The sequence below is a fragment of the Cynocephalus volans genome, chromosome 4 (assembly GCF_027409185.1).
Source record: "Cynocephalus volans isolate mCynVol1 chromosome 4, mCynVol1.pri, whole genome shotgun sequence".
NCBI classification, from domain to species: Eukaryota; Metazoa; Chordata; class Mammalia; order Dermoptera; family Cynocephalidae; genus Cynocephalus; species Cynocephalus volans.
The window spans coordinates 162,044,420-162,062,127 of NC_084463.1; the positions used below are offsets into that span (position 1 = coordinate 162,044,420).

A 17,708-nucleotide genomic window follows, 5' to 3' on the forward strand; every position below is an offset into this window, starting at 1 on the left:
CTGGAGATAAAAAGAGACATTATATACAGAGGAACAAATATAAGAGTTACAGCAGATTTCTCATTGGGAACAGTGTTAGCTAGAAGAAAGTGGGGCAACATCTTTAAAATACTGAAAGAGAAAGAAAACTGTCAACCTGGAATTCTATACCCAGTGAAAATATTTTTCAAAAATGAAAACAAAATGAAGAATTTTTCAGATGTACAAAAGATGAAAGAATTCATCACCAGCAGACCTGCATGGTAAGAAATGTTAAAGGAAATCTTTCAGGAGAAGGAAAATGATACCAGACACACAAAAAAGCACTGGAAATGATAACCATGTGGGTAGAAATAAAAGATTTTTGTCCTTTTAATAAAATCTCTTTAGAAGATAACTGTTTAAACAAAAATAACAATGTATAAGGCTTATGACATGTGGAAGTAAAATGGGTGACAACAGTAGCACAAAGGCCAAGAGGGTAAAAATAGAAGTATATTGTCGGATTCTTATATTATATGTGAACTTTTAACATATCACTTGAAGGCAGACTGTGATAAGTTAAAATTGTATGCTACAAAGCCTAAAGCAATTCCTAAATTAATACAATAAAGAGTTACAACTAATAAACCAAAAAAGGAGATAAAATGGATTTATTTTTTAAAATACCCAATCCAAAATAGAATAAAAAAATAGAAAAGAGGAAAAGGGAAACAAAGAATATAAGGAACAAATGGAAAACAAATAACAAGATGATAGATTTAAACCCAACCACAGCTGTATTTATATTAAATGTAAATGGCTTAAACAACCCAATTAAAAGATAATCACACATTTTGGCTCTTCAGATACTCCACTCTTATACTGAATTGGTAGCATCTCAAAGATCCTCTGGCCTTAAACAGTAAATGTGTCAGCTTTGGTTCGTGTGTTAATACCTTCTGAGATTTGTGAGGGAGACTTCACTGATGGCCACTGCCTTCCTTTGTTCTGTTGTGACTTTTCATAATGCCCAGGTGCCTACTGGGTAAGAATTTTAATCTTCACACTTAGTGGCTTGTGTTTACCCTATGAGAAAGAGGATGAAAACAAAGATGAAGGAAAGTACATATTCTGGTCTCTTTAGCCGTGGTTCAGGGGACAAGAAATGTTAGGCAGTGGTTCCTAATAGGATGATTTTGTCCTCGTTGGACATTTGGTAATGTCTGGAAATATTTTTGATTGTCATGGAAGGGGTCACATCAGGAAGGGTGCTTGCTACTGGAGAGAGGCCCAGGATGCTGCTAAACATCCTAGAATGCACAGGATGCCCGCCCACCCCCTACGCAAGTGAAGAATTATCTGGCCCAAAGTGTCAATAGTGCCAAGGTTGAGAAACCCTGGGTTAGAGGGAGGGTGAGAGTGAGAATAGGAAGTCCAGAGAAGGAATCCATTTCAGGGGCCTACCTGCCTTTGTCTTGGTTGGAGAATAGTGTCGGAGAAGGTGAGAGGAAGTTTCCTTCTCAATCTGAATATGAACACTTCTAGAAAATATTCTTTTGTATGTACTTCTAGCATGTATCACATTGTATTATAGTTTATTGGTTTTTATGTCTGTCTCCCATACTGTAAATATGATAACTTGAGGATAGATTTTAAGTCTGGATATTCATCTTTGTACCCCCAGAACTTAGCACAGTGTTTAGATTCGATCAAATCTATTATCGAATAAACAGAATGAATAAACTGTCCCAATACTATATCTGTAGCTCACAATCATTAAACCCAGAATAAATTCCTGGGCATCCTAGTGGATCTATCTTTGGTGCCTCACACCTACCTTTGGTGTGGAAAAGGCTTAATATATAATTGCATAGCACACTTATTTATTTCTGGAAGTGGGAACCAGGTCAGTGTTACGTTTGTTTTATACAATTGAATACATAGTTATAAGAAATTAAAATTTGGCAGCTTTCTTTAACAACTATACATATTTCTATATGGACCCTCAGGTCTCCCTCTGATATTGTCAAGTCAGGGGCACCCAATTACTACTGTCTTTAAAGACACCTTTTATTTCATTGACTGGAAGAAATACCACTTGTGTATGGTGCCCAATTTGGATGTCAATTTGGATAGAGGTATATCTCCCTCTCTGCACAGGAATGAAGAAACCAGAAGAATGTCAGAGAAATGAAAGGAAATATAAATAAGCAGGTCTATACAAAAATAGGACCCAGTGATCTGATGGCTCAGGTTAGGGTGGGGTGGGGATCTGGCCCAGTTTGACGTAACACACGGAGTGAGGCAGACAGGTGTCAAACAGGGAAGTCCTATCAGAGCCTAACTGTTTGGGTATTGAATGTTGATGCTGGTTCTCCTCTCATTTCCTCTGCTGCCTCTTCTATTCCCAGTCCTTCTCCTTCTAGGGACTTGTTCAGAGGGTTTCTATTGTACCTTAATCTGTGAACTCTGGGGTTTAGAAAGGTAAGTAAGGTAGCAACAACACCTTTGATTGTGGAAGAGAAATGCTTTCTAGCGAAATGAAAAAAATCTACATAGAATTACTTAAAAAAAGTAAACACAAAATAAATGCAAGACATGACAGTATTAAACCTAGGAAGCTGGCTGTAATATTCATGTAGGGCCTAACCACATTAGCTTTGGGTGAATCAGGCTAAAAGTTGGACAGTTAACAACTGGACCAATAAGTAAAACTGGGAAATAAAAGTATGCAACCATAGGCCAATGTCTAGGCAGTTCACAGTGTTGAGCTTGACTGTTATTAGGTAGAATTCTTTGAAATTTCGGAGGTAGTCTGATTATCGGGATCCTGAGAAAGATGACAAGTAGGGAAGAGTATTCTAGGGTTGTGACTGGTAGGAGAAGATTGAAGCCTTCTGGGATGGGCAGTATCTCAGGAGAAATGAAAGACTCTTCATCTGTGAAGTAAGCCTCAGGATAAGGTTCTTTTTTCTTGAGTGGGTAGTTATTTTAGAATAATTGGGTGGATATGAGAGGAGGGTGTCCTTGGACAGGGTCTCTGGAAGTAAGTAGTTTTGTGAGGAAAGAATGTTTTGTCTTAACATACAGGACATCATGCCATCAGGATTTTGAATAGAGGCATCACCTAGGTGAATTTTTAGGGATCTCCATCTCTCTCTCTCTTTCATTTTTATTTTTAGGCTTTGTTGGTTTCCTTTATTTTTTGCCAATTCATGAAGCTCGAACTTGCTAAGTTAACTTTGGAAATGAATAATGTAGAAAATGTCCCTGCATCTCCCTCCCTCATTACTCAAGGACAGAACCATGATTCACATGGAGGTACTTCTCCATATGGATCTGGAATGTAGGATTATCCTATATTGTAAAGGATCAAGGTGCTAGAAAGTGACCACAGGGCATCAGATTACTTGGGAATATAAATATTATATAGTGTTAGAGTTAAGAGCATACATTTTGGAGTTATTATAGCAAGGTCTAAAATGTAGTTCTACCCCCGACTAGCTCATGCTGGGCAAGGAATTTAACCTATCTGTGCCTCTTTTCTTATTTGTAAAAGGCCATAAGCATAGGCCCTACCCAATTGTGTTGTTTTAAAGTCTAAATGTTGAGAGAGTACATGGCAAAGAATTTAATCTGGTATCTGGTATGAAGCACAGGTTAGCTGTTACCATTACTCAGGTTTGAATCTGACCTCTGTCTCTTACTAGCCATGCCTGCCTTAGAAAGTTGTACAAGGAATAAATGAATTTATTGTGTAGTGCTTCCCAGTAAATGCAAAGGAGTAGTGCTATTTGGTTTGCATTTTATACGCCCAGTTGTTATTCTGATGTTCTTCCTGTGAGTCACTATTATTTGCTTCCATCACGTGGATAGAGAAACAGGTTCAGGAGGGGAAGTGACTGTTCGAATTTAGATCTCCTATTCTCAGATCCTTCTCTGTTTAGGATATAGGTTCTTTAGTCACTTAGCATTTTCAGGGCTTTACTTATCTTAGAAATTTATCTCGTCCTCTAGATCTGGTGCTTCCAGATATGAGTTATCAGGTGGAATCCAGTGACAGGAATCAATCTCAGAATATGGATCCTCAGGGAGAAACTCTGTTGCTTTTTCTCTTTGTGGATTTCCACAGTGGATCTCCAGTTCAGCAAATGGAAATGTGGGGTAGGTATGGGAGAATGGGGCTGCCAGCTTGGGTGTACCAAATGCTGAGAGGATAAAGGAAGGGAGACTTTGTGTAATGCATAAGCTAGATATATTTCTGTAGAATAAAGAATTTCAGTGGAAAACTTTGCTTAATAAATTAAACAAATTATATGCCCTATGGAAAAGATTTGTATATTGATGCACTACTTAAAAGATGACATTTCCAGATTTGGTTGGCCAGAAATCATCAGGTGCTTCCTCCTATAATGCTCCTTAGGGAGTATATTACCTTATATTAGTGGTTTTCAACTTAGGCTGCACAATGTGTTTGTTACCTGGGGAGCTTCTAAAAAATGCCCAAGGAGATTCTGATTTTTTTGGACTGAGATGGGGCTCAGATCTCAGTATGTCTTTAAAGCTTGTCAGGTGATTCTGATGTGCAACCAGACTTGAGAACTTTTCATCACCATACTGCCTTTCCAGGTGGAATCAAGAAAGGTATGCCTGTCCTTGTTCAGGCATGCAAAGGGGAGCCTTTGGCATTTATCTGTTAGTTGGGTGATAACCTATTATCAGAAAGATTCTGTTAGAGGTAAAACAGTGGTTTCAGTTTGTAGTTCATAAAACACATGCATCAGAATCACCTGGATTATTTGAAAATGTGCAGCTTTCTGTGCCAATGATTAATTCATTATTTTTTACTTATATTCATTTATTTTTAATTTATAAATTAATAAATTCATAATTTAATTATTTTTAAAATTAATTCATTATTTTAAATTATTCATTAATTCATATATTTATAATATAAAAATCTGGTATGGTTCAAGAATCTGCATTTTAAATAGGATTCTCAAGTGATTCTTAAATATGGTAAAATTGAAAACCACTGAGTGTCAGTGGTTTATTTTAATCCAATAAACACTGAGATATAAATTGAAGGGTTTTTCAGTGCCCTCCTCAACTTTGAAGGAAGTTATGAGGAGAAGTGGAGCTTATGCAAGTTTGGGGAAAGGTTCATCTGCCCCCCTTTTGGTGCTCCTGATATGTTTGTGTTCTCCTTTCTCTGTGGGCCAATGTGTTTTCTTGGGACTCTATTCTCCAGGCATTCCAGTGCTATTTGGTGTGTTCCTGCTCCCATAAGAGAAATGAGACCACTTACAACCCCATATCAGAAGAGTTCACATTGACTGGTGCCACCTATATGTTGTCAGCTGTGGGATTCTTACTGCTGCCTTCCTTCGAAGCCTCTCCTACCTCTTCCCAACACATACGTACTCTAGGAGACATGCACTGCATTCCTGGGCTCTGGCTTGCAACTCTTTATATGAGGAACTGGTGTTCTTTGGTGCCCTGCTGTTCCATTGACTAGGACCAGGGACTGGGAAATAGAAGAGACCCAAACTAATGAGGCTGCAGCAAGGAGGTCTAAGGTGAGGATTCCTAGGACTGTTACCTGTCCTGTTCTCACACAGAGGCTGATAAGAGAAGCAACTTTGTATTGTGGAAAGGACTTCCGTGTAGATTCAGGAGGTCTGGGTTTAATTTCAGCTCTGTAACCAACCTCTATGATTTGGGGGAAGCAAGTCACATTAATCATCTGAGCCTCCCTTTTATATCTTTAACATGAAATTGTTAGACCAATTAATATCAAAGACCCTTTTAGGTCTAAAAACCCTCTTCAGACTTAAGATCTGCTACTTTCTGGCAGGTTTTTTTTAAGGTCTGCCAGAGAATAATCCTAGCATAATGCAAGCCTGATACCACGTTCTGAATCCTCAGAAACCAGTGTTACCTGTCATTCTTGTACTGTGGTAATTTGCACACCTCTGTTTAGCTTGACTCTGAAGGCCTACAGTATCTCTATAGTTGTACTCAGTATTGAATTAAAAAGAAGTTCATCACTGCATTAGTAAACATAGTAAGTGTCTCTTTAAATCTTATACATCTGGTAGTTTAGGACCAGCCTCTGAAAAAGATGCACAGTGAGGGGAGATGGATACAGATATAGTAATTTCACCTTCTCTCTTTCCTCCTCTTTTTTCTCATATCCTTGAAAGCTTTCTCCAGAGCCCCTTTTAGGAAACAGATTGTACAGAATTACAGTCTGTTTCCATGTGTCCTAAAAAAAATCACTCAATTGGCCTTCTGCCCACCTTGTCATGGTAACTTTTCTATGATTAACTCATGATTTTGCCACAACGTCAAAAGCATCTGGTGGTGTCAGCTGTTTTAGGACTGAACTTTGGCTTTTTAATTAAATGTCTTCTTTCAAAAGGGGTCTGATTTCTTGAGGCTATTTTTAGGACCAAACCACAGAATATAGTAACTCAGATGATTGCAGTATTTTCCCTTTGAACACTGCAGTGTACATTTCAAAACACTTCATCTCTACATTATCCCAGTTTATTTGCACATCCCTGTGAGGGCAGGTGGTGTAAAGTCATCTTCTGTACTGAAGTGAGAAAAGCAAAGCGACTTAGTTACCACTAGTTGGTGGCAGAACTGATCCTGGAATCTATGCTCTCCTGACTCTAGCTCTAGACTCCTTTTGAACTTACCATGTATGACCTCTATGAGGAAAGCATCATGGTGCCTTATGGTGGAAAATGTTCCTTCTGGCTTGCATTTTTTAATATATACCTGAGAAAAGCCAGCCAGCCTTAGGATGCTTCTCCATAGTATTTTTGAACAGACTATCCAGGGGAGAGTAGAAAGACACTAAAAACAGGAAGATTAATTAAGAAGCATTTTCTCCAGGTGCCCTGTAAAGTGAATTTGTCTTCTTGTCTGCTGCATCAGGATCATTAAATGACAGCCTATTGTTTGATGACACATTTTTGCCTGTTGCTTTTAAATATGTGAGCTTTTCTGAATCACGCTGAGTAGTGGTGCCTGTGATTACTTCTCAGAGACAAGTTTCCACTTAAAAGGACCTTATGCCAACAGTTCTCAGTCATCTTTGTAAGTTTTAACCTTTTCTTCATCACAGCACATCTGTAAGAACTGACACACTGCCAACAACAGTGGCACGTCACAACAGTGGTGCTCACATAGGAATGGAGTAGGGTTAGACGCACTCTCCAGGAGGCTTCTCTCTCCCTCTTTTCCCTATCCTTTGAGAGTCACCAGTATCATTGTTTACAGTATACGGTATATATTTCTAGAGTGAATTAAACAGGATTCCTCATTTGTTTCTTTAAAAACAATGTCATTCTTCACTTTAATTTTCCTGGGCTTTCTTTCGTTTGTAAATGGGAATTGGGTGGGCTTGTAAGTTGCCGGGGGGGTTTGTCTAAAAAAGTAATTATTTGTGGATAAGTAGAAGTGGCCTCTTCTTCCAAAAGGTGTCTTTCCCAGTCCCAGCCCTGACAGAGCACATCGTGAAGGGGTCATCCTTGCTCATGGTTACCAATATTCTCCCTTCCCTTAGGAGTCTATACTTTGCTTACAACTCATCTCAGTGCCATCCTGATGGAGAGCCACAGTACAGTGCAAGATTCTATCCAATTCACTGTGGACCAAGTCTTGGAGCAGCATCACCAGGCTGCCAAGGTAAGAACAAATTCACAGCCTCCTTTCTTACTCTCTAAGAAAAAGATAGCAAGAGTATGCAGCAGGCAGAGCCTAAAAGCCCGTCCTCCCTGGAAGCCCCTTCCTCTCCTCTTCTGTCACCTGGGGTGATCTTGTAACACTGCATCTAGCCTGGGAACTCAAGCTTTAACTTTGATGGGTCACTGTAACCAGCTTGCTTAATCTTACATCCTAGTAGGTGGGTTTGAGTAAATTGGGACAAAAATAATAGAGAAATGACTGATAATTCACTTCTTCCTTACCTATATTTCTCCTCTTTCCACACATACTTCTAGAGCTGCTCTTCACTAAATCTTACATTCTTCCCCCATTCCCAAATTCTTTATAACATCACTTTCTCTTCCTACCTGACTTTTGAATTCCTCCATCCTATGTACTCTTGGTAACACATTTCTTACTTCATATATCCTCATTTTCAAGGAAAATACAACCACACTAAGAGAACAAAACTTAAAGCTTAAAAAAAAAAAAAAGTGCAGTGTTAAAACACCAAGGTCAAAGGTTCAGATCCCCATACCAGCCAGCTGCCAAAAAAAAAAAAAAAAAAAAAAGTAATTGTATCTGTTTTATTGCCCAATGTCTTATTGCTTGTATTTCCTGAACATGTCTGTGTCAATAAGTCATCTCTATGAAAGGAGAGAACATTTAAAAAATATATTTTAATCCTTAAATGTCATGACATGAAGATATGTCATGATCTCAGTAAGCATTGTTAACGAAGGGGAGGAACTGTTGAAATCCTGCTCTGACAGAAATCTTTAGCTCCTTTGGGATCCTCTGAGCCACCAGTTTGGTGTTAATGCAGTTTCCTCCTTTTGTTATGTTCTCCAGGCTCATCAGAAACTGCAGCGCTCGCTCTTGGTGGCTGTAAATTCCATCATGAGTATTGTGACCGGAAGCACCAGCGGCAGCTTCCGAGAGATGTGTCTCCAGGCCCTTCAAGTTAGTAGGAGGTTGGGGATGCTTAAAAGTGTCAAGGTTTTATGACATTCTACTACCTATCTTTGTAATATGTACAATGCTTTTAGAAACATTATTTTATTTGTTCTTGCTGTGATCCTATACAGTACCAGGCCTAACTGTTTTAAGAATATTAAATGAATAGTAGTGTGTATACTACTTTATAAATGAGAAAACAAATTATTTAAGATTTCTACTTCCCTTAGGTCATACGGCTAGTAAAAAATAGAGCTAGGATTAGATCAGTGATCCCCAATTCCTTGACGAAGAATGCTCTGTTACAGAATACAGTGGAAATAACTGAGCAACCTTAAGTATTACATGTATGTGACAGTACGGAACAGTGTAAAGAGTTTTGGAATCAGAGGCTTGGGTTCAAATCCTAACTCATTTACTTACTAGCTACGTGGAATTAGGCCTATATTTAACTTCTCTAAGCCTCATATACAAAGCACATGGTAGGTTCTCAATAAATGTTAGTTTCTTTCCTTTGTTTTAGGAATGCCTGCTGATCAGTTAGTATTATCAGTGGGTAACACATTCATTCCATGTCTGTTGCTTCATTTTTTTGTACTTTTTTTTTTGGAAAGATAGTATAACACAAAATTTTAAATAACTAATAAATTTAATCACTATAACTTTAAATTTTTGCACATTGTCTCATATGTATTACATACTTATAACCAAAGCATTCTATTTCCATATGTAATTTGACATTTTTCCCTGTTTCAACAGTCTTAGAATTTTGTTTTGATTAACCAGTATTCCACTGTGTGTTTTAATCTAATTTAATAAACCATTCCTCTAATGTTAGACATTTAAGTTGTTTACATTCTTTTTGCTGAAATAAATAGTGCTTCAGTTAGTACCTTTATGTGATATCTCGCTTCTTTTGATCATTTCCTAGAATAAATTTCTATAAGTGGAGTTACTGGGTCAAAGAGTATAATACCTTTTTAAGCTAATGCATTTTATGATAGCTTCAACTTTCTGGGTCACGTGGATAGCACAGGGCAGTGAGAAGAACACTGTGTTGGGAATTCTAAGGTATGCATTAAAGTCCCAACTTTCATAATAACTAGCTGTGCGATCTTGGGTCGGTCACTTCTCCTTTTTGGAATTTCAATGTTCTCATCTATAAAATTAGTGTTTATTAGGTGATTACTATTCTTTATGGGTGCAAACTGTATTCTTTTGTTCCTCTCCTTCCTAAAAGGCTTATCTGAAAAAAAGCTCTCATATCATCCTGAGTTGTTCAGTGGAACCTCTGCTTCCTTGGAACTTGTTTTACAGAAGACCTGTTTATATAACCCCTTCATGAACACTTGGATCTCTGGGATAATTATCTCCTATCGAGGCCTTTGTTTGAAGGATCTTGCTTAAGTAAAAGAAATGGCAAGACAGATAGTAGCCACTACTACCAATCGCATGCCAAGTATCCCAGGCTTCCTTTTTTCTACCTCTCCTGCCTCCACAGACTAAGGAAAAACAAAAACAAAAACAAAAAAAGAAAAAGAAAAAAAGGGGCTGGCCAGTTAGGTCTGTTGGTTAGAGCATGGTGCTGATAACAGCAAGGTCCAGGGTTCAGTCCTGTACTGTACTCAGCCAGCCACCAATAAAACAAAAACATCAACATAAACAAAACAAAACATGACTAAGGAAACTTCTAACACAATGTGAGGGATGTAACTGGTTTGCCTTCCTATCTGCCTCATCTTCTTCCCATATAAACTTCCTGTGAGTACTTCCGTCTTGGTTTCCAGTACTGGAACTCAGCATGTTCTGTCTCTGGCACGTTTTAGGCAGCTGATACACAGGAATTTGGGACCAAACTGCACAAAGCATTTCATGGCATCACCCAGCACCGATTTCTTCGCCACTGCTCATGTGAGGTGAAGCAGGCAAGTGTAAAGTAATAATGAGTAACTTTGGTGGAAATCTTCCATTTTGATATATGGGAATCCTGAATTCAGGGTGGGTACATACAAGTGCTTTAGATTACACGATTTGAAGTTAGACTTTCAGCAAGGAAGCCTATGGTTTAGAAAAACTTTATAGAACATAATATTACATAGAAATTAAGAGCATTGTTAGATATCACTCAAATTCCACTTCTGCCACTAACTAGTTGTTGGCATCATTGTGGAAGTTATTTATCCTTTCTAAGCCTCCGTTTCTTTATCAGTAAAATAGTAATGATGCATACCTAAAATGATTGTTGTGAAGTTTGAATAAGATGATGTATGTAAAGTGTTAAGCACATAGCTACTGTTAAAATGCTGATGTATATGGTAGGATTCTTATGTTTAGTTTTGCCTACTCAAAAATATACTTTTATCTGTTTGCCTCTTTGGGTGGTGGAGATCTAGAGTGCATTACTCGGGGTCTCCACCCTCAAAGAGGCCAAAGAGCTTCAGCTTGTTCTGTGACAGCCTCCTCTAACGAGTGAAGAGAAATCACAGCCAGGAAATTCCATGCACAGTCTGCTGTCCAGAGCCCACAGGTATGGATGGCTGACTTTTCAATCTGCAGTTGGTTGAATCCTTGGGTAAGGAACCTATGGATACTGAGGGCCAACTAAGGGGCTTGAGCATCCACAGATTTTGGTATCTGTGGGGGGATCCTGGAACCATTCCCCCGAGGATACCAAGAGAGGACTCTATTTCCAGATAGGCGTAGCTGGTAGTAGTGGTCCAACTGATGCCAACTTTTCTGGCTCTCTTGGCTCCATTCAGTAGGACTGACTTACCTGGAACTAAAGTATAGGATGAATAAAAAAAAGAGATTGAGGATGAAATTACTTTATAGTGAATTCTGGCCAAGATGGAGTAACAGAGACCAAATTTACCCTCCTGCCTGAAATAACAAAAATTCTGGACATAACATATGAAACAATGGCTCTCAAGACACTGGACACCGGGCAACAAATGAGATAGTCATTCCAAGAGATGGGAAAAAATGAGGTAAACTCTGTGATTGCCCCAGCACACTACCTAGAGAAGGTATGGAGGCCGTGGATCAGGGAGAGGGAATCCAGGCAAAGCCTTGTGGTGTCTCTAAGATGAACAGACAAAGCTGAGGATCCAGGGATGCCAACATAGCTAAAGTTTTCAGGGCAGAGTACCAGAGAGGAGAGAGCTGCACAGAGAGAAATCCAGAGGTCTGCAGTGGTTCCCCCTCTGCTATTCAGTTGTGTACTGACCAACTCACTCACATGAAAAAAACTTTCTAGGGAAAGAACCACTCAGAAGGATTAGAGGGAACAATATGCAGAGCTCCCACAGGGCTAGAAATAGTGCCTGTTCCTATCAGCCAGAGAGGAAAACCTCACAATTTACAAAGCATCAGGTAGGATACTAAGAAGAATCTTGCCTCAAGAGTGGAGAAAAATTAAACCTACTCTAAACACTCCTCTGGTCCTGTCTAACAAAGCTTAAAAGCATAGGCAAGACCCAAAATAATCAAGCTCTTCAAGTAATTCAACAGCATCATACAAAAAGTTCAAGAATACTTACAAGAATACAAATATATTCAGCACCCACCAAGGTAATATTCACAGTAATTTTCATATTGGATTCATAGTACCCAGTAAAAACAGGCTTGCTACGAAGCAGAAAAAAACAAGCTACAATGAAGAGAAAACTCAATCAAAACTGGTCCAGAACTGACATAACAGATAGAATTAGTAGATAGAGACATTAAAATAGTTATATTATTTTTTTAATATGCCATAATTTTTATTGCAATGTGGCCATTTTTATGAGAGTGGGCAGTTTGATCTCAAAAACAATGTATCATATAAGGCTCTTTTATACAGAAATTGCCATCATGACTGATATTAAAAATATCTTTACTGTTGTAACGCTTTCATGGTAAAAATAAAACTCCTACGCTTTACTCAGTAGTGTTATGTATGCTCAGTGGAAATCAAAAAGGCATTAATAACAGCTATTTCTTTTTAGAAGATACACAGGTAACAGGAATGAACACCGAGGTACTAGGATAAGTTGACACAGTTAACACAACTTAACTGACATTCCTTTTGGGGGTTGGGGATTCAACTCATTACAAAAAAGTGCTTTTAATGCATAGTGTTGTATCCCTGCTGCCATGTCATAAAAATAGGCTTGCCAAGGCAAGTGAGGTATATGAATGTTTGAGCCTCACAGAACTGCAACCAAGTGCAACTATAAATAATACTGCATAAGGTTTACCATCTGACCAGTGGATAATACTTTCCAGGCATTCAATGGGCTTACCCTTTGCAGTATTCTGAGCTATTCACATTGACAACCATATTCATTGTAGTGCCTGCAACAAGGGAGGCATATAACCAGTTGTTTTGGCTACAGTGTAACGGAAGGCATTCCTTGGGTTCTACATAAAAGTAACAGTATTAAGCAGTTTAATAGCAATTACTGATCTGCTGCTTAAATGAATGATATCTTCTTTATTCATTGTGTTGGAAGGGCCCAGTGGAAAGGGAGAAAAAAACCAAACAAACAAAACCTAATACTATTCCAGTTGACCAGGCTGGAGGAATGGAAGCTCGTTAAGATCCAGAAGGCACTTGACTGTCATTTTATGTGTTTTCCTTTAAGTAAAACTATTGTATTGCCTCTCATAAAACAGCTACTATTATAACTGTATTCTATGTATTTAGGAAGCTAGAGGAAAGATTGAACATATTAAGAGATGTGGAAGGTATAAAAAAAGACCCAAAACAAACTTTTAGAGATGAAAACTACAATGTCTGAGATGAACATTACATAATAATATTATTAGCATATTAAACACTTAAGGAAAAACACATAGCAATAAAAACTATCTGAAATGAAACAGATTTTTAAAAAAGAGTAAAAATAAGTAAGTATCTGTGAGCTATGGTACAGCTTCAAGTAACATAACATACATGTAACTGGAGAATCTAAAGAAGAAAAGGGGAGGGGGAAACAATATATTTGAAGAAATAATGGCTGAAAAATTTCCAAATTTGATGAAATCTGTCAACTCACGGATCTAAGAACCCTGATGAACTCCATGCCCTGGAGAGATGAAGAAAACTACACCAACGCACATAATAATTAAAATTGGTTAAAACCAGTGTGGTAAAGAGGAAATCATAAAAGCAGACATGAATGTTCAAGCCTCACAGAACTGTAACCAAGTACAACTATAAATAACACCATGGTATGTACAAGGAAATTTAAAAAAGGATTACAGCAGATTTCCTGTTGGAAACAGTGTAAACTAGAAAAAATGGAGCAACCTCTTTAGAGTATAGGGAAAAAGCAAACAACTCTCTCTCCAGAATTCTTTACCCAGCAAAAAAAAAAAAAATCTTTAAAAACAAAAATGAGACGAAGATTTTTTTCTGACATAAAAAATAGGAAAGAATTCATTATCAACAGACAAAGATACAAAAGAAATCTCTCAAGCAGACGAAAAGTGATACCAGATGGAAATCTTGATCTACACAAACAAATGAAGAATACTGGAAATAGTGACTACATGGGTAAATATACAGCCTTTTTTTTCTTATTATTTAAATCCCTTTAAAACATAATTTACTGTTTTTTTTTTTTTTTGGCGGCTGGCCAGTGTGGGGATCTAAACTTGTGACCTTGGTGTTGTAACACCATGCTCTAACCAACTGAGCTAAATGGCCAGCCCTATAATTGACTTTTTAAAGCAAAAATAATAACAATGTATTATAAGTTTTATGATCTATGTAGAAGTAAAATGTATGACAACAGTAGCATGAAGATCAGGAGGACAGAAATGGAAATATACTGCTGTAAAGGTCTTATACGTAGAGTGTTATAATATTACCTGAAGGTAGACTAATAAGTTCAAGATAAAAGGAACTATTAATCAACCTGCTGAACTGGGAAAAAAAGAAAAAGAAAAAAATGAACCATTAAAATAAAACAAGAGATAAAATGGGTGATAAAAAAATATTCAACCCAAAAGAAGACAGAAACAAGGAAAAGGAAACAAAAAACAGATGAGACAAATAGAAAACAATTATCATGATGATATATTTAAGCCCTGCCATATTAATTTATCCCATTAAATGTAAATGGTCTATTCGGATCCTCATATACTCTAGCCACCAAAAAGAAAAAGAAAAAAAAAAAGTAAATGGTCTAAACAATTCAATTAAAAGGCAGAGATTGTTAGATTGGATAAAGGAGCAAGAGCCAACTACATGCAGTCTACAAGAATCTCATTTTAAATATAAGGAAGAAAAAGATTAAAAGTAAAAGGATGGAAAAAGATATATCATCCTTATGCTAATCAAAAGAGAACTGAAGAGGCCCAGCCCATGGCTCACTTGGGAGAGTGTGGTGCTAACAACACCAAGCCAAGGGTTAGGATCCCCTTACAGGTCATCTTTAAAAAAAAAAAAAAGAGAGAGAGAACTGAAGAGGCTGTATTAATATCATACAAAGTAGATTTCAGAGCAAAGAATATTACCAGGCCCTCTTTAGAGGGCCATTTCATAATGATGAAAGGATCAGTTAATCATGAAGACAATAGTCCTAAACATTCATACATCTTTTAAGAGAGCTTCAAAATACATGAAACAAAATAATAGAACTGTAAGGATAAATAGACAAATTCACAATTATACTTGGATACTTCAACATACTTCTTTCCATAATTGGTAGTACAAGTAGACAGAATATCAGTAAGCCTATAGAAGTCTTAAACAATGCTATCAATCAATTTGACCTAATTGATATTTATAAAAACACTCTTCTTAACCACAGCAGACTATACATTCTTTTGAAAGTCACAAGGAACATTTAGCAAGATAGACTATATTCTGAGCCACTAAATATTTCTGAATAAATTTAAAAGGATCCAGGCTGGCTGGTTAGGTTAGTTGGCAAGAGTACAGTGTTGTAAACCAAGGTCAAGAGGTTGACTCCCCATACCAGTGAGCCACCAAAAAAAAATAAAATAAAATAAAAAAATAAAAAGGATCCAAGTCATACAAAGTATGTTTTTGACCACGGTAGAATTATTAAAGTAAAATCAGTAACAGAAAGATCTCTAGAAAATTCAAATATATTTGGAAACCAAATGACACACATATAAATAAACCATGGGTCAAAACCAAAAACCAAAAGGGAAATTAGAAAATAATTTAAGTGGAAATGTAAATTATCAAAATTTGTGGGATGTAGCTAATACAGTATGTGGGGGAAGTGTCTGTGTTAAAAAAGAAAATAGTCTCAAATCAATGACCTCACCTTCCAACTTAAACTAGAACAAGAAGAGCAAATTTAACAGAAGAAATGAAATAATAAAGATCATAGTAGAAATCAATAAAATAGAAAACAGAAAAACAATAGAGAAAAATCAATGAAACTGAAAGGTGGTTCATTGGGAAGATTAATAAAATTGATAAACATTTAGCCAGATTAATCAGAATAAAAAGAGAGGACACAAATTGCCACTATCAGAAATTAGAAAGGTGGCATCAGGTATTAAAAGGATTATCAGAGAATATTATGAACAATGTTATTGCAGTAAATTTGACAACTTAGATGAAACAAACTTCTTAAAAGATATGAATTACTAAAGTTCACTCAAGAAGAAATATCTCTATATACCTGATAGTTCTATATCTTCTAAAGAAATTGAACTTTTAGTTCAAATCTCGGCACTATAAAGAAATCTCAATACACAATAAGAAAATAATCCAACATTTTAAATGTGCAAAAGATATGAACATACTTCACAGAAGATGCACAAACACAAATGGCAAATAGCACAAGAAAGATGCTGAATGTCATTATTCATTATGAAAACTCAAGTAAAAATCACAACAAGATACAAAAAAAAAGGGCCTTTACCACTTTTTTTTGGCAGCTGGCCAGTTAGGGGATCTGAACCCTTGACCTTGGTATTACCAGCACCACATTCTAACCAAGTGAACTAACTGGCCAGCCCCTAAGCAGCTTGGAAGACAGTTTGGCAGCGTCTTAACACGTTAAATGTACGTTTATCATGTTACATAGCTATTCCACTCCGAGGTGTTTACCCCAGAGAAATGAAGCATATGTCCACACAAATACTTGTACACCAATGCTCATGGCACCTTTATTTGTTATAGCCAAAAACTGGAAGCAACCACAGGTAAATGGATAAACAAATTGTCTATCCATACAGTGGAACACTATTCAGCAATAAAAGGAATGAATTATTGATACATACAACAGCATAGATGAATCTCTAAGTAGCCATGCTGAGTGAAAAATCCAGAAATAGATGAAAGAGTACACACTATTTGATTGTTTTTATATAAAATTCTATAAAATGCCAACTAATCCATAGTTATAGGTCAATAGTTGCTTGAGGATGAGGAGGTGGGAGAGTTGGAGGGAATGCTTATAAAGGGCAGCAGGAAACTTGTGAGGTTGATGGATATGTTTGTTGTCTTGATTGCAGTGATGGGTTTCACAGGTATGTACATATGTCAATGCATGTACATGTATATGCATTTTATTTTATGTAACTTGTATCTCAATAAAATTATGATAAAAAATTATAGACACTGTTTCTGAGAAAATAACAGGGCCTTTAACACCTGTGTGCATCTTCTCTCCCCCTCCTACCTCTGCTTGCCTGATTGAATGGGGAAGTTTAGATGCCCAGGCTATATGTACCTTCTAGGAAGCACCTTCCTAGCAATGTGTTTGCTGTTCCTTTCAGCTGGTTCACCACAAATACTCTTGCCAGTTTCCCTCCAACTTGGAAAGCTGCTGCACACACCTTGACCAAATAAAGCTAAAATCCATAGTATCAGTTTCCTAGGGATGCTGTAACAAATTACTATAAACCTGATGGCTTAAAAATAACAGAAATTTAATCTCGCACAGTTCTGGAGCCCAGAAGTCTGAAATCAATATGTTGACAGGGCCGCACTCCCTCCAGAGGCTCTAGGGGATAATCGTTCCCTGCTTCTTCTAGCTTCTGGTGGCACATGGTGTTCCTTGGCCCATGGCTTGCATAACTCCAATCTCTACCTCCAT

At 37.3% G+C, this 17,708-nt stretch overlaps 1 protein-coding gene across 1 annotated transcript in view; it reads left to right on the forward strand.

Moving 5' to 3' along the window:
* The window catches only part of TOP6BL (TOP6B like initiator of meiotic double strand breaks), an 85,259-nt gene that overhangs the window by 60,233 nt on the left and 7,318 nt on the right, over window positions 1–17,708 (forward strand). The window contains exons 9-13 of the mRNA XM_063095177.1: window positions 1,949–2,099; window positions 3,979–4,125; window positions 7,541–7,662; window positions 8,533–8,643; window positions 10,464–10,562. Of these exons, the coding sequence (XP_062951247.1) occupies window positions 1,949–2,099; window positions 3,979–4,125; window positions 7,541–7,662; window positions 8,533–8,643; window positions 10,464–10,562 (630 nt within the window). The remainder of the gene's footprint in view (window positions 1–1,948; window positions 2,100–3,978; window positions 4,126–7,540; window positions 7,663–8,532; window positions 8,644–10,463; window positions 10,563–17,708) is intronic.